The 26822-nt window shown below is 37.8% G+C and overlaps 3 protein-coding genes, 1 long non-coding RNA gene and 1 pseudogene across 11 annotated transcripts; 1 reads left to right on the forward strand and 4 right to left on the reverse strand.

Annotated features, from left to right (window-relative positions):
* Nucleotides 1-408: 408 nt before the first annotated feature.
* Nucleotides 409-4072, reverse strand: LOC133735149 (uncharacterized). Its single transcript, XR_009858778.1, has 4 exons — nucleotides 3739-4072; nucleotides 3561-3640; nucleotides 1534-1641; nucleotides 409-649 (listed from the first exon to the last, which is right to left on the reverse strand). It is a non-coding gene; the product is annotated as an uncharacterized LOC133735149 (long non-coding RNA).
* A 9816-nt stretch (nucleotides 4073-13888) lies between these two features.
* Nucleotides 13889-16280, reverse strand: LOC133737208 (dephospho-CoA kinase-like; annotated as a pseudogene).
* A 1026-nt stretch (nucleotides 16281-17306) lies between these two features.
* On the forward strand, nucleotides 17307-21635 carry LOC133736445 (probable carboxylesterase 12). 8 transcript variants are annotated; one of them, XM_062163932.1, is made up of 4 exons: nucleotides 17307-19064; nucleotides 19371-19474; nucleotides 20048-20122; nucleotides 21039-21635. In XM_062163932.1, the coding sequence occupies exon 1, from the start codon at nucleotides 17528-17530 to the stop codon at nucleotides 18470-18472; it is 945 nt and encodes a 314-aa protein (XP_062019916.1). In that variant the 5' UTR covers nucleotides 17307-17527; the 3' UTR covers nucleotides 18473-19064; nucleotides 19371-19474; nucleotides 20048-20122; nucleotides 21039-21635. The 8 variants fall into 8 exon arrangements, with proteins under 8 accessions (XP_062019916.1, XP_062019918.1, XP_062019919.1 ...); XM_062163934.1 differs by lacking the exon at nucleotides 20048-20122 and having other exon boundaries at nucleotides 21039-21168; nucleotides 21294-21635; XM_062163935.1 differs by lacking the exon at nucleotides 20048-20122 and having other exon boundaries at nucleotides 21071-21168; nucleotides 21294-21635.
* A 423-nt stretch (nucleotides 21636-22058) lies between these two features.
* LOC133736444 (probable carboxylesterase 12) lies at nucleotides 22059-23411 on the reverse strand. The gene has a single exon (XM_062163927.1). It carries the CDS (start codon nucleotides 23330-23332, stop codon nucleotides 22205-22207), a length of 1128 nt encoding a protein of 375 aa, XP_062019911.1. The 5' UTR covers nucleotides 23333-23411; the 3' UTR covers nucleotides 22059-22204.
* Nucleotides 23412-24416: 1005 nt separating this feature from the next.
* LOC133740964 (2-hydroxyisoflavanone dehydratase-like) lies at nucleotides 24417-26427 on the reverse strand. The gene is made up of 2 exons (XM_062168901.1): nucleotides 25171-26427; nucleotides 24417-24983 (listed from the first exon to the last, which is right to left on the reverse strand). Exon 1 carries the CDS (start codon nucleotides 26079-26081, stop codon nucleotides 25182-25184), a length of 900 nt encoding a protein of 299 aa, XP_062024885.1. The 5' UTR covers nucleotides 26082-26427; the 3' UTR covers nucleotides 24417-24983; nucleotides 25171-25181.
* Nucleotides 26428-26822: the final 395 nt, after the last annotated feature.

Below are 26822 nucleotides of genomic sequence, written 5' to 3' on the forward strand. Positions count from 1 at the left end.
TGAATTCACCGTTGTGTGAGATGCAATCAGTCGACATATATTCATTTGCACCGTTGTCCCAGAACTCGACAGATGCCAGGCGCAGCCATGTGCAGCAGTCATGCGCAGCAGTTCACACAACAGAACTTGTTTTAATGCCGTTGTGGGTTAAGATTCTCATACAACGGTTTTTTAATTATTCTGTTGTGTGATTTAAACTGGGACAACTGAGTTCTACCATTTTCTGTTGTATGAGATTAAAACTAAATGACGTTAGTTATTAAAATCCATTGTGTGATATATATAAGGGAAAAATGCACCAACAGTGTCCGGACACTGTTGGTGCATTTTTCCCTATATATAATTGCATTGTGTGAATACCCAAATTTTGAATGGATATAAATTAATAGTGAACAATTGGAATACAAATTGAATGCAAACCATCAAATGATCAACATTTGTACCAAAGTCATTGGGATACATCAATTCATCAAATATTGAATTTAAGGAACATTGCTAAAGCATTCATACATTGGATAGACTAAAAAGCATTTAAGTTTCCTGGTTAAGTTTTACATGATGAAACAAAATATAGCTTGCTGCATTAATGCTTGGTACTCCACGCTCGATCTCCCAAAGACTCTTTATGCAACATTCCACCATATAGTTCCTGACACAATTAACAAATGCAATGAACAAGAGGGATAATGCCTTACTATGTACATAATATACAAGCATTTTAGAATTAAACAATTTATAATATACAAGCAAGAAAGAAACAGAGAGTGACCTTCTGGGGCATAACAGCAAAAAACACATAAACCTCGCCTTCAAAAGAGAGAGTGAGCTCACTAGTCCACGACAACAAGAACTCGTGCCCCAGACTTCCACCTTATTACCAGTAATGATGTTGTCCCATTTATTCACATCAAGTCTCAACCACTTGGCCAAGCTTGTAGCAGATGATCAAATCCAACAAATATATACCAACCAAAAGTAAATGCAATTATGACTATATAGAAACCCCTAGCAAGATTGACCGATGCTTCTAGCTCTTTAAGCACTTGTTGGCACTGCAATTTGTTTGCACCAGATATTATATTAAAAGGAACACTGAACACCATACTATGCTCAGAGCATTACAAAACTATAAAGATATTGAGAAAATCTGGTAAATATTTCTTCCAGTGACCATTATCTCTTACTAATCACCAAATTTTTTTTTAAAAAAGTGCACGTTTTATTACTTTTGATAGCATGAAGATTTACTTTGTTAACTAGGCTAGAGCATACTACTTCCACTAACCTCTATCTTTATTTTATTAAAGTGCAATCCAAGAAAAATTACATATGATGACCATGATGCTTGCACTATGTGAGCAGACTCTGTAAAACTCACTTGGCGAATCGCATTGTCCCCTCAGAAGCCAGTTCATCGTGTTTAGCATTAACTGCCAAGTACAAATGGCCGATGCTAGGGACAAGCGGATTATCTGCTCAAAGATGAATATCAGTACGAGCAACAGATCATTTGGAGTTGGTGCTAAACATTACCAAAATAGTACTCGAGGTGATCTGTTCACCCACTTGGTTTGTTACTTCATGCCACTTTATCTCAAATTTCTCCAGAGCAATGCTGTCTGAAGGCCAAAAGTAGTGCTCCTGTATTTTTAAGCAGGTAAAAGTTTAACCACCTGATTTCTTATGTATAAGTAACATAAATACCAGAGGAACAACAAATTCTTCAAAAGAAAAAAATAATTTCACCTTGACCTTGAATTGTAAAGTAAGATACAGAGTTGGAAATACATTGATGTGTTATTGATCAATATCCATCAAATATTATAATAACCACTAAAAGATGACCGAAAAGAGCTGCACCATATCACCATCAGTATATGAATCTATTATTACATACTTAAGCCACTTATGCAAACTATTAAACTTATAGTTAGCATCGATTTTAAAATAACGAAAAGTAATTACTAACACTTTCACCCTCACTTGTTCCTTAGATATTTGATTTTAAGCTATAACACATTTCAATCAGAACATTCTCATAGTGCTCATTCAATTTGGCAACAAAATTTTGGAAGATCTCCTATTGCACACAATCCTGCATGAGGAATTTTAATTTGAAAAGAAAAACCATTAATCTTAGGCAAGGTGGTTTCTCTATAAACTCTATTGAAATGCTGCTATCAACATAGCAATGAATTAAGTTTGCTAAATAATTTAGAGAAGTGTTTAAGATAAAATGATATATTTATCACACCTCTATCCTTACGTAAGAAGTTACATGAATAAAAGTAAACCGAATATAAAACCCACAACTAAAAAAGACATCAGGAAAGTGCATATGAAGAACACAATGTAGTACGTTCTGTTTCAAATCTGGTATATAATTCTGTTATTCTTTATATTCTTCTTTTCCTTTTATTTTTCTTTTTCTTTGATACTTATGTGTTTGCAGTAATTTTAATTTCTTCATGTACTGCAGCACTCCTACATCTGCAGTCCTAGGAATATATCTATATCAAGGGAACATATCTAAATATAAGCATGCATGCCATACTTTTTCTCTGTTTTTTGTTACTAAGATTTAATGCAGCTCATCCTTTGATTGCAATACTAATTGTGTTCATATCTTTTCGATAATGATAGCTTTCAAAGAGCAAAAATGGCATCATCAACTAGAAATACAATAAAAACGAAGCCTTGCTACTTGCTAATGGGTTCCCAGCCATTCTAGTTTCACTACAAAGAAAGACTGCAGAGTTGGTCCTACACTAAAACCTATGAATTGCAGATTTGACTTTCTAAGATCGATCAAAGCACAAACCAAGTCTGATATAGCTGTAGGTTGTGCTCAGTTATTTTTCAGGAACATGTAAAGGAATGCATCATCCAATAGCCATAAGCCTTCAGATGTTAAACTCCCAACAGTTACTTAGAAATATCAGAATAAGTACAACAGTCAAAACTCATATAAAGCACACCAACAACCTTCTACTCCTCATCTACAATATATTAATTTCCAGCACCCAAGTAATAAGAAAGCTAAAAAATATTGTTTTTCCCACCCAATTAAAGTGAAGGGTTCTGTGAGGCATAACATTGAACAGGTGGTGTGAGCTAGAAAAAATAGACCGCTCTAAACACAACCTAGTTCTAAAACAAGCAGAATATTATATGTATTTCAATTCTAGAAACTGCAAATTTACAAATGAATCAAAATCCCAATAATCAAGCCATATGAAAAGGATGTATTTCCAGACTCATACTAGATATCACCCAAATCCGATGAAACTAGGCTGCAATACTATAAAAAGAAAACAAAAATTATAAGCATATCTCAATTCACAGTACCAGAAAATTTCTTGCAAAATTTAAACAAAAAAGCCACCAAGAACCATCAGAATCTATGATTTCTCAACATGGGTTATGCAATTACACAAACACAAAGTCTAAAGATTAAGCATTTTCATCAAAATCACCCAATTATGAACATTTCGATTCACAAATCAGATGAACAATCATCAAGAACAACAAAACCCCCAATTAGAATCAAAAAGCAATACCTCTGGCTTGTTGTTGATCAACGACTCTTGAAGCCATTCCTAAATCTTTGATTCAAAATCAATCCTTTCAATCTTTTTCTCTGTGAAGAACAAGAAGAAGAAGTGATTCAGAGAATGAATAAGAACTTGGTGCCGAATGGCCCTCTTTATAAAGCTAGGAAGAGAGAAAATCACATACGAAAGAGAGAGGGAGGAGAGAGAAAGTGGATCTGGAGGACTCTCTCCTCCGTCACCGATCTCCGACCAGCGGGGTGGGCTCACCGTGGCCACCATATTCTTCACCTTCCTCTGATGAGTCAACGCCAGGTTGCACCTCGGAGATGAGCCATAAAGAGATCTCTGCGAATTTGTTTTCTGGGGCTTTGAGGTTTTGGTTCGATTAGGACGGGGCAGAGAGAGGGATAAGGTTTGGGGGAAGAGCCAGAGAAGGGTCGGGTTCTGGTCAGAGGCGGAGAAGGAAGAAGAGGACGGTTCGGTTTGGAGATAGAGAAAAGCTTGAGGTTTCTCTCTCAGATAGGAAAAATGGCCAAGGCGTTAACTTTGTTTGAGTGTGCTCTCGAGTTGGCTAAGGCAATAGGCATTAACTTTTTTTTTTTTTTTTTTTTTTTTAACTCAGACAGACAACGTATAGATACGTTTACGTTGTCTGATTTGTTACATAGCTGAGGGAATAAAAGATGGAAATTTCCCGCCTCTGCAATCAAAATGTTTGGTTTCGCGCTTAGGCCAGTCATTTCTCATTCACACAACAGAAATAGTTCATTCTGTTGTTGGAACTTGCAAGCATAACAAACAATTGAAGCCAAATTTTCTCATTTTGGGGGGAATGAATGTCATTTTGGAACCATCTCCAAATTTTGGTACTCACTTGCACAACAGGACATTAAAAACCATTGTATGATGATTTGCAGGTATACTCCTACAATAGAAGTAACTAAACTGTTGTCCAATTTAATAGCATCTAGGGTACAATTTGGAGCCAAATTTGACTCAATGGTAGGAGGGAAATATGTCGGTCTTTTTTTTCATTCAGACAACGGATAATCTTTCTTTCCGTTGTGCCATCACCTCCTAACTAGAAGTTTTAGAATTTGAGCATCTTTATACAACGAAGATTTATTAAATGTGTTGTATGATTCAATTGTCGTCAACAGACAACAGAGGATTTGTTCTTCGTTGTGTGATCACCGTTGTGTGATGCAGTTTTTGGTGTAGTGCGCACGAATCGTCGTTAGTATAGTGTGCAAGTACGAGGTCGTTCCAACTGAGGATTGATAATCAATTTAAATCCTAACCTAATTAATCCAAACACAAAAACACATAAAAAATCAAACTAAAGAAGATATGGTTTCAAGGTTTTCGACTAAACAAATAATGTGAAAATTAAAGAAAGAAAGAAAGAAACAAATAATGATAAAACCTAGGGTTTCAGAATCAACCACTAACAATCCTATTTATGTTTCAATGCAATTAACAGATTCTTTTGTTTCTCTAGATGATGATTCCCGTATCTAAGTCCTTATCAGGTACTCTAGACCATAGTTTTCCTTAAGTGTATGATGCTCTCCCTCTCGGGTAAAGATCTTATATCCTAACTATGCAATTTATCCTTCTCAGGTATAAATTTAACATGCAAGACTCATTACGCTTTAGAAAACAAGGGAATCAAGCAAACCATTAGTCTTTCTCAAGTAATAGTGTAATTTACCACACTTAATCACAAGAAGCTAATCAAATTATATTGCATCTCTGCTTCAAATTTGTCTTCCCATTACTATATGCAAAGCCCTAAGGTGATCAATCAAAGAACTTAAACATAAAGCATCAATTCAAATAGTGATTAAGCATTCATCATAAAGAAACTATAAATCCATCAATAAAACATCAAAGTACATAAACAATCATGATAGGGCATCATCCTAACCCTAGAAAAAGGTTTAACAAAATATATTTAATTAAAACATAGGAAAGAATGGAAGGGAAAAGAAGGGGAAGATTGATGAGTCATCTCCGCTCCTTAGGCGTCTTCAATGTGCTCCGAGACTCCCCTCTCATGTAAAATTCGTGCTCCCTTATATAGGGAAGATTTCTGCTCATCTTTGGCTTCATGTTTCCTTGTAAGACTTGAGATTAGATTCCTTTCTTCATTTGGAATTGGAAAACCTTGAAATATCTCTTGTAGAAGTAGTAATAAGTTCATCATTGAATCCTCATCTGAATTAACTTCCTTGAAACATTAGGCTTGACCATCTTGTGCCACGGAACTTGAGTTCTCCACGAATGGTTGTAAATTCCCGAGCAGATTTCCTGTCCGACCTATTTTCACTCAAATAATCATAACTTTCTCTACAAGAATCTAAATTGAGATCCGTAAAATTCTACAGAAAGTAGACATCCATAGCTTTCCATACATATAAAGCTCATTGTCTGATTCGATCTGAGAATTTCCCAGTAATTCGGCGAAGTTGGGCGTTCTGCACAGACATATTCTGAAACGTGGTATTGCAATTGCCTTTCAATCCTACTTAGCTCATTTTGGCTTCTTTTCTTCTTTCTACGAAACAAACCTACAAAAACACTAAAAGATGTAAATGAATCATAAATAAGGAGAACTAAACATAAATACCAAGATTAAGAGGCATAGAAATATAGGAAAATATGAGCACATTAGCGACCAACCATTAAACCCAATGGAAATAGTTCATGTAATGAATTAGGAATGAAACCCAACTCAAATTTGTCCAACATATAAGACCATATAGAGTCTGCGATGGTTAGCTTTACTATACCGAATCAAGTGCATCTTCTTCCTTTTGGGGGAGTGTGATTTTTTTTTGCTATGTTTTTAGAGCAAATAAAAATAAATGAAGAAAGTAAAATAATCAATTAGATAGTGATTTCAGAGATATAGTGGCTGCTACATTTGATTAAGGATTTACACATTGAACTTCAAGAAGTTCCTACCTTGCACTGTGACAACATTTCAGCACTTGCCTCGGTGTGCTTTACTGCAAAGATTAAATGCCTTAGAAGTGATGGAGGAGGGGAGTATATGAGCACTCAATTCATGACTTATTTAGCAGACAATGGAATCATTCATCAGGTTTCTTGCCCTTATACCCCAGAACAAAATGGTGTTTCAGAAAGGAAAAATAGACATGTGAGGGAAACTACAGTAACTCTACTTCAAGCTGCCTCTCTACCATCACAATTAATTTTGGTATCATGCATGTGCAATTTCTACATATTTGATAAACAGAATGCCTACTACTGTTCTCAATATGTCTTCTCCCTTTGAAAGGTTGTATCAAACTCAGCCTGCACTTGAACTACTCAGGGTCTTTGGTTGTGCTTGCTACCCTCTACTTACTCCTTACAAATCAAATAAACTTCAACCAAAAACAATGAGATGCATTTTTCTGGGATTTGCTACTGGCTACAAGGGATATATCTGTTATAGTCGTGCTACCAAAAGATATATCATCTCAAGACATGTGTTTTTTGTGGAGACCTGCTTTCCTTATAGAGTTATACATATATAGCAAGTCTACACAACCTATATCATCTGCCTCACCTGCCCCACAGGCTACTGCCACTAGCTCCGATCTTACTCAGTCCAATACTCACTGTTCCTTGTTAGCACATCACATACATAACTCAAGCCAGTCCTCTTTTTATGTACCACACACGGCTGTAAATGCATCAGATAGCTCTAGTTTACCTGATGATATAAATAGCAGTGGATCCAGCTCAAGTAATTCTGAGGACAATCAGTTATGCAATTTTGTTGATCATGAACCAGTCATTCATACTACTGAGTCTAGTTCTGAGCTCTATCCAGCTTTTAGTCCTCATGCTCACACTGAAATACATTTTGAAGAAAATGATGGTCAATTAAATGTTAACTCCCAAGCTGGCAATGGTTCCATATCAGTTGTATTAGCATGCTCTCCTTCTAGATCGTCAGGTGTCTGATGCAAATATTCTGCATCCTGTGACTGGTCTTACTACAACTGATAATGAACACCCTATGTTAACAAGGAGAAAGAGAGGAGTTGTCAAAAAGAAGTGTTTTCTGTCCATTATGTCATCATCAAGTACTGATCTAGTTGATCTTGAACCATGCTCTTACAAGTAAGCATTACAAGTTCCAGTGTGGAAACAAGCCATGCAGGAGGAATATGATGCCTTAATGAAGCAACAAACTTGGACTCTCGTTCCACTCCCTCCGGGTAAAAATCTGGTTTCATGTAAATGGTTGTTCAAAGTAAAGAGAAATGCAGACGGTTCTATTACTAGGCACAAGGCAAGGCTTGTTGCCAGAGGCTTTAGCCAAGAATATGGCATCGATTATGAAGAGACTTTCTCCCCTGTAGTTAGGCACATCATTGTTCGACTTATTCTTGCCTATGCTGCACATTTTGGTTGGCAACTTCATCAGATGGATGTAAAGAATGCTTTTCTACATGGAATACTAAATGAAGAAGTGTACATGTCTCAACCTGGTGGTTTTGAACACCCATTTGCATCTTCCTTAGTGTGCAAGTTGCACAAATCTCTCTATGGCTTAAAACAGGTACCAAGGCCCTGGAATTAAAGATTTACCAATTATCTTCCATCCATTGGCTTCTCTTCCTCTCTTGCAGATCCCAGCCTATTTGTGAAAATCACTGGAACCTCAAAGGTATATCTTCTGCTTTATGTTGATGATATCATTATTACAGGTAATAGTGAGCTTCTCATTGCAGAAGTTAAGTCTGCTCTTTATCTTGAGTTTGACATGACAGACCTTGGAAAATTACATTTCTTTCTTGGTCTCGAGGTCAAGTATTTGACAAATGGTGGAATATTTGTTTCTCAACATAAATATGCAATTGATTTGGTGCACAAGGCAGGTCTTGATAACTGTCACACTCATCTCACACCTTGCCATTCTGGTGTAAAGCTCCTCAAAGAAAAAGAAAAACCACTTGATCATCATGATGCTACTCACTTCTGAAGTATAGTTGGTTGTCTACAATATCTCACCTTTACAAGGCCTGACATTGCTTATAGTGTTAATTCTGTTTGTCAATTCATGCACAATCCTATTGATGATCATTGGATTGCTGCAAAATACTAAGATATGTTAAAGGCAGCATTGATCATGGTCTTCTTTTTAGGAGGGGTACAGATGCTCGTGTTAACAAGCTAATTCGATTGCAAGCATATTGTGATGCAGATTGGGCCGGAGATCCAAATGATAGGAAGTCGACAACCGGGTTTGTTATACTAGTTGATTCTGCACCCATTTCTTGGTGTAGTAAGAAGCAAACTGCTGTATCCAGGTCCTCAACTGAGGCTGAATACCCTAGCATGGCTGATACAACATTAGAGATACAGTGTCTGCTACATTTGATTAAGGATTTACACATTGAGCTTCAAGAAGTTCCTACCTTGCACGTACTGTGACAACATTTCAGCACTTGCCTTGGCTTCAAACCCAGTCTATCATTCTAAACTCAAGCATATCAAGGTCGATGTACACTTCACCAGAATTCAAGTCAAAGCGGGAACTATCAAATTGCGTTTTGTTACTTCAAAGGAGCAGCTTGCTGATCTTTTCACTAAAGGACTTTGCTCATCACAACATCAAGGCTTCTGTGCCAGCTTAATGCTTGTATCCAAGCATGAAGCTGAGGAGGGGTGTTAAGATGACATATAGTGCAGCTCAAGTCCAAGTCTCAGTTTGTTATAATTAGTCAGCAATTAGTTAATTAGTGCTAATTAGTTAATTAGTCTGTTAATTAGCATGGTTAGTTACGTTGTGCTCTACAGCTGTATGCCACGTGGTGCTCTCTCCTAAGTGTAGCTAGTACTATATATATCTCATTGTAACCTGTAACAGCTTAGCTTGGCTCATTTTTCACGTGAATATATTTTCATTTCTAGCTTTTTCTCTCAGCTTCTATAGTCTTCTTTCATGGCATCAGAGCCTAGGTTCGATCGGGATTGAGATTTCAAGCTCGGCGTTCTTGCTCTCTTCTTGCTTCTTCAACCTCATCACTGTAAGGAGTTGAATTATCATACAAATTGCTTTCAATTTCAGATAAAAGTTTTTGATACATATCAAAGATTTAGATCTTGCTCAAAGGTGTGGACTTATAGGTTGATTCGTAGTCTCAAAGCTTCATATCTGTAACTACAGTACTCGTTTACTATAAATCCAAGTTTTCTTGCTATTTGTGAAGATTTTGAAGAATCTTGTGAGACTTTTTGTGCGAAAGAATAGATTGAAGCACTAAATCTGAGGAGTATTGGATAGTAGTTGTTCATGTGAAGATTATCTTGTTGATTCATAGCTAGAAGAGATTGAAGATTGTGTGTTCGAACAAATTAGATTGAAACCCTAATTCTGAGAATTTTGGATACTAGCTGATTCCTTGAGGTTTATCTTGCATGTTGATTTCTAGCTACTGTGAAGATATTAAGCTCGTTTTTTGTATGAACCTTTAGATTGACATTACTCGTCACTCGTGTGAAGCAATCTCAGTACTTGAATCATGGCTGCTTCTAGCTCAGCTACATCTAGCTCATCATGCTTTGTTCACTCTCACTCACACACTACTGTGTATTTGCCTAATATTCTACTTGATGAAACAAACTATCCTACTTGGCTATTCCGAATGGAATCCTTCTTGAGAGGCCAGAACCTATTTGGTTATGAGGATGGAACCTGTGCTTGTCCTCCACAGTTTGTCCTTGCCACTGATGGTGTGACTAGCACTGTCTCCCTTGACTACATCAACTGGAAGACTTAGGATCAAAGTAACATCAATATGATTGGACAAACTCTGAGTCCTGTTGCAATGACATGTGCTATGGGAAGCAAGTCTGCTAGGCAACTTTGGGATAACCTGAGAGAGAAGTTTGCTACATCTAATAAGCAGAATATTCTATAACTAAAGTCCAACCTTCAAAATTTGAGAAAGGGAAATGATGATATTGAATCATATCTGGACAAAATCAAGGTGGCTAGAGATGCCCTTGAAATTGTTGGTGTCTCTGTTGATGATGAAGATGTTGTAGTAACTGTCCTTAGAGGATTACCTGCTGAATTTGCAGCCATCAAAACTGTAATCAGAGCTCAATATTGCAGTGCATCTTTGGCCACACTTAAGACACTACTCAAATTTGCAGAAGTTGATATTGAGATTGAGTCCTAAAACTCTATACCACTCACTGCAATGGTTGCCAAGAACAGCTCATTTACCACGAGTGATAGCTCTTCTACCATAACTCAATCCTTTGCAATGCAACCTCAACTTCATCAGAATATGTCAATTGCACCATCTACCTCCACCATGGTTCAGCATCAGCCTCAATCTCAGATGCAAACTATGCTGCATGCTCCAGTCTCACCTCCTGGTTTTAACACATCATTACCAATTTCTACTTAAACCACCTATTCATCCATACCTGCCATTCCATATGGTTTTTCACCAATCAATGCCTATACTGTTACTGAACCTTTATTCCCTATCACTAGATTCTATGCTGGAAGGGGCAATGCAAGATTCAATAATGGTCAAGGAAGAAGAATGAACAACTTTGGTGCCAAAAATGGAGGTTTTGGTTTAAACAACTCAAGTTTCAATAACTCAGGGTTCAACAATGGTGGCAACTTTAATGTTGGAGCTGGAGGATTTGGGTTTAACAACAACAATACTAATCAGGGATTTAACAATGGCGGAGGCAGAACCAATGGTAATCCAGTTGCATGCCAACTTTGTGGAAAGATTGGACATGGTGCCAAGACCTGCAGAACACTCTCTAACTATCCAGGATTCAATAATGGTCAGAACTTCAACAATAATGGGGGCTGTCAATTCTGTGGCAGGATGAATCATACTGCAGATACATGTTATTACATAATTGGTTTTCCAAATCAACAGCAACATCAGAATGAAGATAAAGAGGTCACTGCCATGCTTGCTGTAACCACCAATACACCCCAATTCTGGCTTGCAGATACTGGTGTTACTAACCATATGACAAGCAATGCTCAAATACTCCATAACACTGTGCTCTATACTGCTTCTGATTCTGTGCAGATTGGTAATGGATCTCAACTCAAAATAACTCATTCTGGTAACAACATGCTGGGTTCACTAAAGTTGAATAATGTTTTGTTAATACCTGAGCTTGCTGCACACTTACTAGCCATCTATCAACTGTGTAAACAAAATAATTGCCTAATGTGGTTTGATGAGTTTATGTGTGTGATTCAGGACAAAGTGTTGGGCAAAGTACTTTACAAAGGGATGACTAAGCAAGGGTTGTACCCTATACCTTTTGATCTGCCACTTCAATTGTCTACTTCTTCAACACCACTAATAAACAAGGTGAAGACATCTGCATCTTCTTCAGACTGCTTACCTGCCAACTATACTGCTTATGTTGGAAAGCTTGTGAAGCACCCCTTGTGGCATCAGAGGTTTGGTCACCCTTACAATGAAGTTGTTAGACACATGCTAAATAAGTGTAATCTCTTTAGTACTATAGGTTCTGAATCCACAGTTTGTGAACCATGTCTTCTAGGCAAGTTTCAGAAACTACCATTCTCTAGTTCACAGTCTAGATGCTCAGTTCCATTTGAACTTGTACACTCTGATGTATGGGGGCCTTCTCCCTATGTGTCAATTAATGGATTCAGATATTTTGTTTTGTTCATAGATGATTGTACCAGATTTACATGGATGTTTCCCATGAAAAATAAAAATGAAGTGTTCTCTTACTTCAAATCTCTGTGTGCTCTTGTCTTTACACAATTTACTGCAAAGATTAAATGCCTTAGAAGTGATGGAGGAGGGGAGTATATGAGCACTCAATTCAGGACTTATTTAGCAGAAAATGGAATCATTCATCAGGTTTCTTGCCCTTATACCCCAGAACAAAATGGTGTTTCAGAAAGGAAAAATAGACATGTGAGGGAAACTGCAGTAACTCTACTTCAAGCTGCCTCTCTACCATCACAATTCTGGTATATTTTAAAATGCCTTGCCTTTCCGATGAAGTTGATGCTATTTTGGATGACATTGCTGGCACTACTAGGTTTAAGAATTTTGTAGCGTCTTTAGTTTTCTTCTTTTTTTTTGTTTGGGCTTTAGGCCCCCCATTGTATCCCAAAAAAAAAAAATTCTTATTTTAGTGTTGAGTTTTTTGAAGATTGTAAATGTATATAATTATTCTTCATTATTGCTACAAACACAGTGAAGTTAGTTATTTTCTTATCAATTATCAAAGAAAGGGAGATATATAGATCAATATCTTAACATGCAAGTACAACTCCAAGGTTGCTATCAAGGTTCGAAAAATCGCTAGGCGCTAGTCGGGCGGTAACTAAGAGACTAGCGCCCAGGCGGTTTTGTTTTTTTAATTTTAGTTTTATTTTATTAACATATAAATAAGAATATAAAAATAATTAATATAATTAAAAATAATCAAGATACTCAAAATATGAATATTGTGAACCAATATTTCACAATTGTCGAAATGTAATGATCAAGGAATAGTATATAGGCTTGTAATGATCAAGTCCAACTGTCCAACATGCAAAAGACAAACAACATTCACTGTATCACCATCACTTAATCACTACCACACATCACAATTCCAAACCATGTCATCATTCATCATCGCCCTAGGTGAATTCACTCTCGAATTCCACTTCCCAGTTTCGATCCCTGGGCTCATCATCCTTCATCAACACCACACTCAGTTCTTCCACTCACTGATGCCGATGTCCCTTAGCCACTCGAAAGTGCTTTCAACATGCTCTCCGTCTCCTTCCCCCATAGCCTTCGCGTCAAATTCGAGCTCTCGGTTCTCCGGTAGGAGCAGTGGACTTCGTCTACTCTAATGCAGTATCGGAATCCGCACAATTCCGGTGGCCTTCAGACCACGAACTAAAGAGGAGGCTGAAGACTTGATTCTAACACTCTGCGTCTCTGCTACAGGTCAGTTAGATCCTTAAAGATTCAAACTTTAAGCTCCTTTGCAACTAAAATTTTGGCCTGAAACTTAATTGAAATCAAAATATGTATTAAAGTTTGGATTTTTGACTCATTCTTGGTTTTGGGTGTTCTAGATTTGCAGTCTTTCAAGGAACGGCGCCCACTCCGACCAGCCCGCCCAGACGACTAGGCCGAGTAATTGCCCGCCCAGATCGACTAATCGCCCGCCTAAAACCCAAGCTGACTACCTCCGCGATTTGGGGTTAGTCGCGGCGGACACCCACCGCCCAACGCCCAGGCGGCCGCCCAGGCCGAGTTTTAGAACACTGGTTGCTATAATTTACTATCACTATTATAAACTTTTTTGAACATAAGAACACCTAAGATAACGGAGACAAGAGCAGACGAAGCACCTTGTCGAGAAAGCCAAAATTCAGTCCTTGTCAAGGGCTTTGTGACCTCAAATAGCAAACTCTTAAACTTCTCTTTTAAATCATCTTGTGATCTAGTGTTATCATCAGAGCCGTCCCTTGACCAAGGCAACTAAGGCAGTGTGGCCTTGGGCCTCAGTTTGGGGAAGGCCTCCATCTCAATATATATATATATATTAAAAAAAAAGATAATAAAAGAAAAAATACACAGAACTGCAGTTAGAGGTGGCAAACGGGCCGGCCCGGCCCATTTTAAGCGGGCCTAGTCGTGCTTCGTGCCGTGCTTGGGCCGACCCATTTATTATTGTGCCGGGCTCATGCCGGCCCATTTACTTAAACATTAAGCCCGGCCCGGCCCATGGCCCGAGCCCATATCGTGCTGGGCCGTGCTCGTGCCTACCCACTATAAAGCACGATTTTAAAATCTTAATTTGAACAAATAAAAATTAATTTTATTTAACTATTTAGAAAATTAAAATAAATTAAGTTCTACAACGTTTTTCTTAATCTTAGCATTTTAAGATTAGATTTCTAATAATTTTTTATATTCCACTATAAGAAAGAAAGAAAAAAAAAACTCAAAATATATTGTTTTTAGTATATTATTGTGAGATTAATGTTTATTAATATAATGAAGATTTAGTATCTATTATTCTTTCCTTCATTCTATAGTTGTATTATTATGAGATTGGTCTTTATTAATAAACATATATTTAATATTTAGAAAAAATATTTATGTCAAAACAAGGATATAATGTTTTGTTTCATTATTTTGACAATATAAAAGAAAGCATTGGTGAAATTGTCATGAGATTTTAAATAAAAATGTCTCATATTCAAATCTCATCATTGTAGTTTTTTAATATTTTTAAAAACAAAATGAAATTTTGTGTTTGTAATGGGCCGGCCCACAATATGTCGTGCTCGGGCCGTGCCGGGCCTATTACGGGCTCGGGCCGGGCCAATGGGCCAATATTCTTAGGCCCAGCCTGACCCATTATTCTAACGTGCTCGGGTCGTGCCGGGCCACTAACGGGCTTGGGCCATGTCGGGCCGCTTTTAAGCCTGCCGGGCCCGTGCCGTGCTCGTGCTTAGTGGCTCGTTTGCCACCTCTAACTGCAGTCTGTAGACGACGACGTTGAGGCCAATGAAATCAAACCCGTGACTCCATGAGGCCTCAAAATTTTCTCATTTTCTTTTGTATTTGTAAGTTAAACACCTCAAGCTTTCTTCTTTCTCGATCACTTTCGGATTAGAAAAGAAGATAACCAAAAGTTTTGCTCTCACTTTCACTAATTTGGAAAAAAATGAAACATTGGCTGCTGAAACATGAATTTTTGATTCCCCTCTAATTCTTTCAAAGACAAAAGGTAACATTTCTTCATTTTATGTCTATTTAAGCCATTGACAGACTCTCATAGACGCATAGAAGCAATATTTCTCTTCCTCTTACTCAATTTTGAATTTCAACCTCTATTCTAATTTTGTAATCATAATTCAGATAGTTGATACAATTTTAACAAACCGTCAAGGCCTGAAGTCCAAAATTTTGTGGTAAGAAAATCAGGTTCTAATAGAACATTAATCGGCACTGTTACTTTTTATTTGGTTTATATAATCTACCATGTTTTAGTTTGAACTTTGCTTTGCTGACATTTTTTTTTTCAATAGACAAAATTATTAAAAAGGTCTCTCTAAATTTTGCCTTAGGCCTCACTTTATCACGGGACGGCCCTGGTTATCATTCACTATGTCTGCCTTACTCCTCTTTAAATCAAGTGACATCTGAGCATTTATCCGGTTTCGTGCCTTACTCCTCTTTAAATCAAGTGAATATCTGGTTTCGAGCATCATCCTCACTTGTTCTGTCTCTCAACTTGAGTCTCTGGAGCTGTGTTTCAGGATCGACCCATACAACAATAATGGGCTTTGTCCATGTGTCCATCTTGGCCTTGAACAACAGAGGGATATCAAGAACAATAACCTTAAACCCCTTTAACCATAGCTTCAAAATATCCCAAAAGATTCCAATGAGGAGCCAGCAGTCGGTTCAAAAGTTAATGCTTTTCGGGATTAGAGAATACAATTTGTTCTAGTTTAGGCCTATCAACTTTTCCATCAGGTAGCAAAATGCCCTGTCCAAATGCTGACTTTTTCCATCCACCAGTTCCCTTCTTCAATACATCACAAGCCACCAGATCGGCGTCAAGAACATGAATTTCATGGGCCTTGAAGAGATTTGAGACAGTACTTTTCCCAGACGAAATCGCACCAGTCAGTCCCACTATCCTCATTCTTCTTAGGTTGTTTGTTTAAAAGAAACCAGTAAACAGCAAAAGGGCACCAATAGTTGTTCCGTCTGAGTAGTTCAACTATTTCAGTGGTGAGTTTAGTTCAGAGGAATTAGCTGGTGGTAGAAAACTTTACAGAGTTTTTGATTCTGGTAAATAATTCTGTTAGAGTATCTGCGGAAATTCTTGATGATTTTATTGTCCTCCTTGAGGAGTTGTTTATAGTGATACAAAGATGTACATGAACAATAATGATTCCTAACTACACCAGGGTAAGTTAACCATCCATTTTAGGAACAATAGGAATCCTAGTCATATAGCTCATGTTAACAACACGTACATATTATTTCGGTTGTAATTTATTGATTACGTTCTTCCAAGCATAATGAATCTGACTGCTCTCTTCTCATTAAAGTTGAAATATGTGTGCATTACTGATCATTAACTTCTTACATGATCTCTACTGGGACTGACTAAAGATCAGTACAAATTTTACTCCGATCAGGTGCTTTTGATCTGTTCATGAGGAATGGTTTTAGGCTTTTAGCCTCTGTCTATTTCAGGTCTGCTGATCTGTGCCTCTCTATCTCTGTGTTTCTTTTCATGATAGAGCTACTACGTTCAAGAGAACTTTTTTTTTGTTGTTGCCAATTTATATGTATACGGCCACTGAATTCTGACTTTTTCATTTCGATAGGATCCAGAGAAAAGAAGAACAATTTCTGCTATTATTAGGTCTCCTTTGAATTATATTTAGACAAGGAAGTGTGTAGTGTGTACAGAAGCAAGAGAAGAATAATTCTATCATCGTATTCAGAGTTCAGACATGATGTATATATTTTGGGTTTAGTGATCATCCTGTGACTAGAGTTCTTTATCTTTATGACAATAGCACATCTATTATTCTTTCTTAGATTTTGGCTAGGTTTTAGTCAACCTCTGGCTAATTAGCATTATCAACTTCTTAATAATCAGTATGGGAAGACTAGCTCATTTGATTCGGTAAATGAAAGCAATGTATTTCCTTGTTAACTGATTGCCATAATTTTCTCTTACTCATTTACTTATTTGAATACCAAGGATCGAAATTATTCTAATGCCTAACTAGCTAGATTGTTTACACATATAAAGGGTCTATTTGAATCCAACAAAACACATACATTTACTCAAAAACATTGCATAAGAAAGTGCAGGCCTCGCTACATTGTCGTACTGAGATTATCATTCTCTTCTCTTCCACGAATCCAAACATGAGCGATGAGTTAGCCCATGACTTCTCTCCTCTCTTTAAAATCTACAAAGATGGTCGAATTGAGCGACTCATGGGCACAGATACAGTTCCTCCATCAGTTCATCCCCAAACTGGTGTCGAATCCAAAGACGTCATGATTTCAAACGAAACAGGATTATATGCTAGGCTTTACATCCCCAAATCCACCACAACCTCTTCCACCAAACTCCCTCTTCTTGTTTACTTCCACGGCGGCGGCTTCTGTGTTGAAACTACCTCTTCTCCTACTTACCACAACTACCTCAACTCCTTAGTAGTGGAAGCTAATGTTGTTGCTGTGTCTGTTGACTCTAGGAGAGTCCCAGAGTACCCTCTGCCTGTTGCCTACAATGATTCCTGGGATGCTCTCAAATGGGTTGCTTCTCATTCTGATGGAAGTGGCTCTGAGGAGTGGCTAAATAACCATGCAGATTTTCAGAAACTGTTCTTCTCTGGTGATAGTTCTGGTGGTAATATAGTGCATAACATGGCTGTGAAAGTCGGCTCTGAAGGCTTGGTTGGTGTTAAGCTCATAGGGATTGTGCTGGTGCATCCCTTTCTTTGGGGGAAGGAACCAATTCGGGGAGAGTCAACTATGCCTGCAGTTCAAAGAGAGTATCTGGATTCTATGTGGCGTTTTGTGTACCCTTTGACTAGCGGATCTGATGATCCGCTTCTCAATCCGGGTAAGGATCCGAAATTGGGTGGATTGGGGTGTGAGAAAGTGTTGGTTTGTGTTGCTGAGAATGATACATTGAAACATAGAAACTGGTATTACAGTGAGGTCCTTAGAAAGAGTGGATGGAAAGGCGCTGTGGAGGTCTTGGAAGCAAAGGGGGAGGGGGGCCATGTTTTCCATTTGTTCAATCCAACTTGTGACAGTGCTCAGGCCATGCTGAAAAAGATCACTTCTTTCATCAATTAGTGTCTGGTTAGCATTATCTGAATCCAAGCTTGTTTGAATTTCCGTTGTTGTCATTTCTGTTCTCGTGCCTTGTGTGGCTCCTTAAATTGCTGTGTTTTATGCTACTATATAACGTAAAACTGCTGTCTGAATGTATAAAAATAATGATTCTAAATTCTGAATGCAATTATACTATATATGAAAAAGATGAGTTAACTGTTCACACCTGTTCATGTAACAGTAAAAAGTCATTTTTGCCCTTACTTTTTTCCCACAACTTCAGGGTGCCATTGAGCTGCTAGATGCTTCCATCGGTTTCTTCTTTCTTCAACTGCGTGTTTATTCCAAAGAAGGACAACCTACTTCTTTGATCTACTGAAAAAAAAAGAGAGAGAGAGAGAGAGGGGTACAGAGTGAGTGATAGAACAATTGCACCCACCAAGAGCAAGAAAGAAGAAGAGGGAAATTCACATCACGAGACTGAACAGAGAGAGAAGAGGGAGACGGGAAGAAGAAGAAGAAGAAGAGGAATCTGGGTCTTGATCTGAAGCACCTGGCTTTTTTGGATATCACTTTTCTTTTTCTTGGCAAATCTTGATCTACAGAGTGTGAGGTGCGTAGTTCCTTTTCGTTGATCTTTCGTGTTTGTGATTATCATCTAATTTCTATTTCAATTGTAGCCGGTTCGCTTCCAAAATCTGGTTGCTAAACTAAAGCAGCCGAGAGGGATGTCTATGATTTCTTCTTCTCCTTCTTTGGCTCAATTGAAACGTTTTGTTGGTTGGTTTGGAATATTACATATTCGGTGAATGTGCGTGTACTGTCTATCTGATGTTCAAGGATTCGTATTAATTTAGAACTTTTTATTAATCAAACTTATTTAACCACTAATCATGATTGGGGTCCTTAATTCTTTCAGCTGTTCAGATTTGCTGTCTATCAATCTGTGAACCAGAGTTTCAAATTGGATTGAGATTTGCAGAAGCCTTACAGTTTCATGAATCATTGTTGAGCTTGAACCAGGTAACTAAATTAATGTTTGATTCTATGTGATTTGCTTTTAAATTAAATATACATATAATTGAATAGTTAGTAAACCAGTTTGATGGTATTACACATATAACGCTGGACCCTTAACCTTTATATTACTACACAGAATTCCTAAAACTTTACTCTGTACTTTTGTTTATCATTTGTCTTCTGTTCAATAAGCTACAACAATGAACGAGAAAATTGGCAAATTCTGCTGTAAAGTTTGCAAATTTAGTTATACCTACAATGACAAATGAATAGATTGATTTCAATTTTATTGACTTGGTTCAGGAATTCAGTGTGAATATTGTAGTTTCATATTCAAACCTGTGTCACTAGAAAAATTACAGTTTCTATAAATGCACTTTTCATATCTCTTTTGATTTGATTCAAAATTTATGTTAATATTTTTTCCTGGAATAATTCATTTTGTTTAGTATAATCTCACTTCTTTTTGTCAACAAAAAACCTGTCTAACTAAAAAGACTACAGTTTCTATAACTGTACACTTTAACTTTTATTTTGATTTTATTTGAGCCTAATCTAATTTTTTTTTTTGTGCAGTATTTCAATGTGCTAATGTCATTAACTCCTTCTTGAATGTTGTATGATATTTCTTGCATTGAATCAAATAAGTTGGTATTGAATTTCTTTCACTTAGTATTGATTGACATTGATTTTCAGTACTGCTCAGAAAGAATGCTCACATATTAATAGCCGTTTCTAATGTTTTTATGTTTAGCAACTTTTGACAGTACGATGCATTATTTGATACACAGACCACTACACCTTAATGAAATTGTTAAGTCAATTCCAGTAGTACTGGCTACAACTTTTTTGTTACTAACTGACATTGCCATGTTTTGGAGATTTGGTCTTGAGCACCACCATTGTATCTGGGGGAATATAGAATGTGTCTCTGTCTTTCATGTTGAACTTTTCTTCATGAAATAGTCGAAGATCATGAGAATGCAGATGATCAATTCAATCTTGATCTCATTCTAAAATTCTGTAATTGCTGGAAAATTTAGAATCCGTCTTAAAATAATCAAACTTAGTCATGAGAGATTGCCGGTTGTCAAAGTGGCATGATGGTTAGTTTTGGGGTTGTTAGGATATGCATTTAGTTGCTTCTAAGTTGGCGTCTATGAAGTAATGAAACTGTTGCAACAAGTTTAATATTTTTAATCAGGTTGGAACTAGAGGAATCATTCATGCGGTTTGTGCATTCTTTAGATACATTTGCAAAAAATCATTCATGCTGTCAATCATTTAAAGAGAAATTATTATCGTTACTATTGTTTTAGTTTTATCTATACGTGATATTCAAATGTTCAGCTGATTTAACTGTCAAGTTACGACAAAAGAGGCTAAAGTTCTAAATTATGTTGTTGTCTAAAGCTGCAGTTTTGTTTAACAAGTGTGCTTTTATTAAATTAAATATAAAATTTCTTCTTTAAAATATTTGCAGAATGAATTGACACGAAATTAAAGTTTCATTATCACATTTTTGACCAATGATTCTTACTGTTTCTTTTTTCTTATTTGTTTTTAGGCATTGAAATCTAATTTGCTGTTTGTATGTAGTTCAGACTTGAAAGTTGCATATACTCGAGAACTTGGGAAAACCCGTTTTTTAAACTCCTAGACGCAGAAGTTTGACAGTTTAAGGATTCTGCTCCAAGGTTAGCATTCTGTATATATGCTAAAGAGAAAATTATCTTAATCTGTCAAGGTCTTTTAACATTGCAAGTAAAAGTTGTAAATAAACTGGCTAATACTCATTTGAGTGTCAAGCAATTACCTTCAGACTGGATCCTAGACCATTGTCATCATTCTAAACTGGAAGTGATATTATACAACATCATCAATGGAGATTGTCAGCAAGGAGAAAACCGACTGCAGTTCCAAACCACTTTTTCTAAAAACAAAGGAAAGCGACTTTTCGCACATCCTCCATGACTAGCTATCAATAGGATACATTATCAACTATTTTTTGTAAACCATTGCAGCAGCAATTGTAACTAAGTTAGCCTTAAACTATGACAACCTATTTTTTCAACATTGCCAATAGAACACGATCTATTTCATCTTTAGTTGTAAAACAGACATAAATCTTTTGTTAATTTAGTTCTTGAATAACGTTGTATTAGCTCCAAAACCGCAGCAAAGCGCGGGCTCAATTTCTAGTGACTTATGAAAGTAGATATATATGGTGCATTGACTAGCCAGGGATAGACTTCGACTATGCTTATGTTTTTATTTCAAGGTCCCCTGATAAGTTTTTAAAAGATATTTGCGACTAGGTACTTTATAAATGCCTGTTATGATCTGTCGATCGATTAGTAATCTCGTCGAGATTTCTAAGAAATATGATCAATCAAGCAACCCTCAACAGCTAGGTCAACCACTCATATACTTTATCTAATGAGGCTGAACACAATGTTTTTCAGTCCCCTAGATTTAGTACTCAGTCACCATGCCAGGCAATAATACACATTGCCATTGCTCTAGTACTCATTGTCACTGCCATATGTAGTAATCAATGAAGCACAGAATAATACACATCACAAAATTCTAGTGAAGAATGTAATAAATTATGATCCCAAAATGGGATGAGTTGAAGAAAACAGCAATTCAGTTTCAGTGTTTGCTTACAACAAAAGTTATTACAGACTGACCAGACATTACCTCATCAATGGAGAAACAAAGAACCCAATTTCAAGCATTGATGAAGGAAACAATCTCCTTCATCAGAGCCACAGCATTATCACAAGTCGGATTGTTCAAATGAAACACATGATCCTCCTCCTTAGACTCTACAACCTCCACACTCCCACTCCACTCACTTTTCTTCAACAGCTCACTGTAATGCCTCCCCCTATGCACCAACCCATCCTTCTCAGCAACACAAACCAGCACTCTCTCTGCCGTCAACTTCCCCAATTTCGGATCCTTACCCGGGTTTATCAACGGATCATCCGCCCCACTCGTGGTCGGAAAAGCAAACCTCCATATAGCTTCAGCCATCGCTCTATTTTCAGCCACAGTCGATTCAGCCCCAACTGGTTCTGACCCCCAAAAATAGGGATGCACCAAAGCAACCCCATTAAGCTTCACACCAACCAAACCCTCGGACCCAATTCTCAAACCCATGTGATGTGCTATATTAGCACCAGCACTATCACCACCCAAGAACACTCTCCCAAAGTCAGCATAGGTATTCAGCCACTCATCTGGTCCTTTTCCCTCAAAATGGGACCCGACCCATTTGAGCGCGGCCCATGAATCTTCAAACCCAATTGGGAGAGGGTTTTCTGGGGCCTTTCTATAAGCCACAGACACAGCAATCACATTTGCCTTGGCAACCAAGGAACTGACATAGCTGTTGTAATAGGCACAGAATGGTGATCCCATACAAAACCCACCTCCATGGTAGTAAACAAGGAGAGGAAGCTTTGCTGGGTTTTCAGTAATTTTGGCTTTGGGGATGTAGAGTCTAACAGTGAGCCCTGTTTCCTCTGAGATCACAGCGTCTTTGGTTTCGACACCGGTTTGGGGATCAAACGATGTTGGAACAACGTCAGTGTTGGCGAGGCGTTCGATTCGGCCGTCTTTGTAGATTTTGAGGAAGGGAGAGAAGTCTTTGTATACTTCAGTGCTTGGATTTGTATCCATGGCGGGGGAGGAGGAGGTCTGTGAGCGAGTAATAATGAAGGGCTTTCTGCGTGGAAAAGAGAGATGTGTGAATGAAGAAGAGGGGGGATTGGAATGGAGGTTTACAGTGAAAGTCTGAGTTTTTGGTTTTGGACATAAAGACATGGAAAGGCCATAAAAACAAGTAGCCATATCTCGACTACTTCGCCTGCAGCCAACCAGCAATTGATAAAGGTCACAATAATATCTCCAATATTATCTCTCTAGATTCCTTTGCTAGCCATGTGATGAATGTGATTTTCATGGGATGTCTAGGTGGTAATTTAAGGGATACAAAATGGGTGCCGGGTACATTTAGGTTTTAACATGACATGATAATACGATTCGAATTTAACACAAAATTAACAAATTTGAGTTAATTTTTGCTCGAGAAATATAAATCGACCTTAAAAAATAGATTAATAATCAATACCAAATTAGTGTAAAAAATAAGCAACTCAATATCAAATTTTTAAAACGATAATTAGGACTACTATCTCAATTTTCAACCACCGAGTTGTTTCTCTTTTGGATTTGGTTCAAATTTACTTGAGTTTGAGTAAATTTTTAACTTAGATCAACCTGAATTTCATTAGAATTTTGGAGTTCACATTCCTCGTTTTCGTGTGCTAAGTCGCTCTTATAAGGAATATTGAGTTAAGTTGGAGCAAATTGGAGTTCAACTCGTGAGAATTGGATCATGGCCTGTTTGTGACTGGTAAATTTGGTTAGTTCATGTTCGTTTTACTTAATTCTCTTACAATCTAACCATTTTATTGTATTAAAAGGTAATTTAGTTCAAGCTTTCTAATACATTGCTGTCCCTGTCACTTGTTTTCCTCATTTTTGGTGTGTTCTTCTGGTAACTGGTGATCGAGACAACAACCAGAAGTTGTAAGCTTTCAAAAGGTAGGTGAATATGATCGAACAAGAAAATCTCATGAGAAGCCAAACTCTTTTGTGACACAACTTGATGCACAGTCACAAGTTAACCACATATCGTTAGTGGTAACGAGTGGACCACCTCAGTTTTTGGTTTTCCATTGAATTATTGCTCTAGTTTCCAACTTTCCATTAGAAAGGTGACAATGACATTGTGTCGTATTGTTTGTGTTTGTGTAAGTGGTGCCTCATTATTTTTATTGGTTTTCATTTTTTTTTTCTTGAATAAATTGGGGATTTTATTTCGTAATTTGAACAATACAGATATTTCATTTAAGAGAAGTTACACTACATATTAGTTGATAATTCATTTCAATGTTTATTAACTGGAATATGGTAATTCCTTAGATTCGAAGAATTTGGTATAACAGATTTGACAATGGTCAGAACTCAGAAGTTGTGCTTTTGCTAACAAATTTGATCGCCTTGGAAGCTGACTATGCCAAAGGATAGAGCTAGAGAAACATGAGTTTGGGTTTTGGAACTTTCGTTCTATTTTTTGTATCTATTACCTGAATTTGGGTTTAGCCTCCGGAGAAAGACAAAATCAGATGCGAGCCTCTTAGCGGCAGTTTCTTCATTAATCTCTTCGATAACTACTTCAACGATTACATAACTTCTCGCACCACAATTGCATGTCTCTTGACTAGGGTGTAGCATTGTTTTGTTTGGAACTTTATTCTAACATTGTGTTTCTGTAATAAGTACGTTTTACCGTGGAATATGCTTTAGTTGCTAGAGATTTACTCCCCGTTAGGTTGAATAAGGCAAGACATACTGTTGCTATAACGGTTTAGGCTTTGATAGATGCAGTGTCCTGACCTTGATCATGTGTGATTATCTGATTGTAGCGATAAATGAACTGTCAATAACAAGAGAATAATTCTTAAACAAGAGAGTTCTTCACATATTCAAACATCACCATGAAGATGGCGAAGGTAAGTTCATAGATAGCAAGCCACACACACTAATGCATGAAAATCACTAGTTTAAAATTACAGCTTGTTGCTTCGAAGAAGAGGATAACTAGGTAAACGTAGCAAACTTACCCATCGCCACCTTAGTTTTGCTTGATGAAGGAACCAAACTTCTTGATCAAGTCCTGAGCTTTCTCTCCCTCAGGTTCTCTGCGCAAATGAAACACATCCTCATGCTCCACCACTTCAACACTCCCACCCCACTCACTCTTCTTCAGCTCATCACAGTACCACTGCCCTACCTGTCTCAGATGATCCTTCTCCGCAAAAAATATCAACACCCTATCGCATCCAAGCTTCGCCAGATCCTCTGCCGGCGGCCTCAGCCTCCTGTCCTGCACCCCGCCGTTCTCCGGACACATGTACAGCCACATTTCGTCGTCCACGGCCGACCCACCAAAAAAGGGATGCACCATAACCATTCCCGCCACTTTGACTCCGGGTAACCCGATTGACCCGACCCGAACTGCCAGGCTGTGGCAAATGTTGGCTCCGCCGCTGTCCCCGCCTAAGAAAACCCGGTTAAAGTCGGCGTACTGGTTCAGCCACGGGTCGGTTCCGGATCGGGTCGAGTGGGACTGGACCCATTTGAGGGCGGCCCACGAGTCGTCGTAGCAAGCGGGTATGGGCCGATCCGGGAACAACCCGTATTCGACGGAGACGGCAATGGCGTTGGCTTCGGCGGCTAAGGAGGTGAGGTGCTTGTGAAACATTGGAGAGAAAGCGGACTCCAAGCAGAACCCGCCGCCGTGGATGTAGAATAGGATGGGGAGTTTCTGGGTCGGGTCGTGGATCTTGGGTAGGAAGATACGGGCAGAAACGGCGGGTTCGGGTGAAATGAGGACGTCCTTGGATTGGACACCGGTGACGGAGTCGGTGGAAGGTGGGACCTTTTGTGTGTTGTGGAACTTTTCGACGCGACCATCTTTGTATACCTTGAAGAGGCGAAACTCGCGAGCGACTTCGTTGTTGGTTGACTCCATCGGAGAAGGAAAGAGGATGCTTGAAGAAGACGGTTAATGTTACCGGGCTCTCTTGTCTTGGACCGAAAGTAGATCTTAATATTTCAGAAAGTCAAAGGCTTATAGCAAAAGAGAATTGTTCATCTTTACTTTGGTCACATTTTCTTTTGGGCATAAATGCATAATCATTGAAGCACGAAAAGTCACCTACTTCTAAGTTCTAACAGAAAGTGAGACCTAACAAACCTTTCCAGGATCAAACAAAAAATTGGAGCAGCGAGAATAGGGTCCCCAGGATCAAAGCCAGGAAATGACATCGTTGCAACTTGCAAAAGAAAAAAAGAAAACAAAGAGAAAACCTAAGTAATTAGAAAAGCAGATTTTTCATTCCTAACATTCAACAAAGCAAAATAGACCATAAATATCAACAAGCTGCTAGCTGGCAACTAATACACGTCGAGTTCTAATAGGTGAGTATTAGACTAGGGAACTCAACAAAAAGCGACTCCAAAAATTATGCTAGAGCAATGCAAAGAAAATTGAAATTATAGAAAATTGAATACCCATTAACACATACAAAGAAAATATTTTGAATATAGCTTAAGGAAATTCTGGAAAAAGAAAAAGATACTACAAGCAATGCAAGAGAGATATTGAAATTGAGAATAAGAGTTTATGGGTTTTGATTGTGAAGTTACTAACTTGGAATTTGAGATTGTGAGTTGAAAGTAATGGAGATGGATAGTAAAGGCCCACTCCGTA

The sequence above is a fragment of the Rosa rugosa genome, chromosome 3, assembly GCF_958449725.1.
Source record: "Rosa rugosa chromosome 3, drRosRugo1.1, whole genome shotgun sequence".
Lineage (NCBI taxonomy): Eukaryota > Viridiplantae > Streptophyta > Magnoliopsida > Rosales > Rosaceae > Rosa > Rosa rugosa.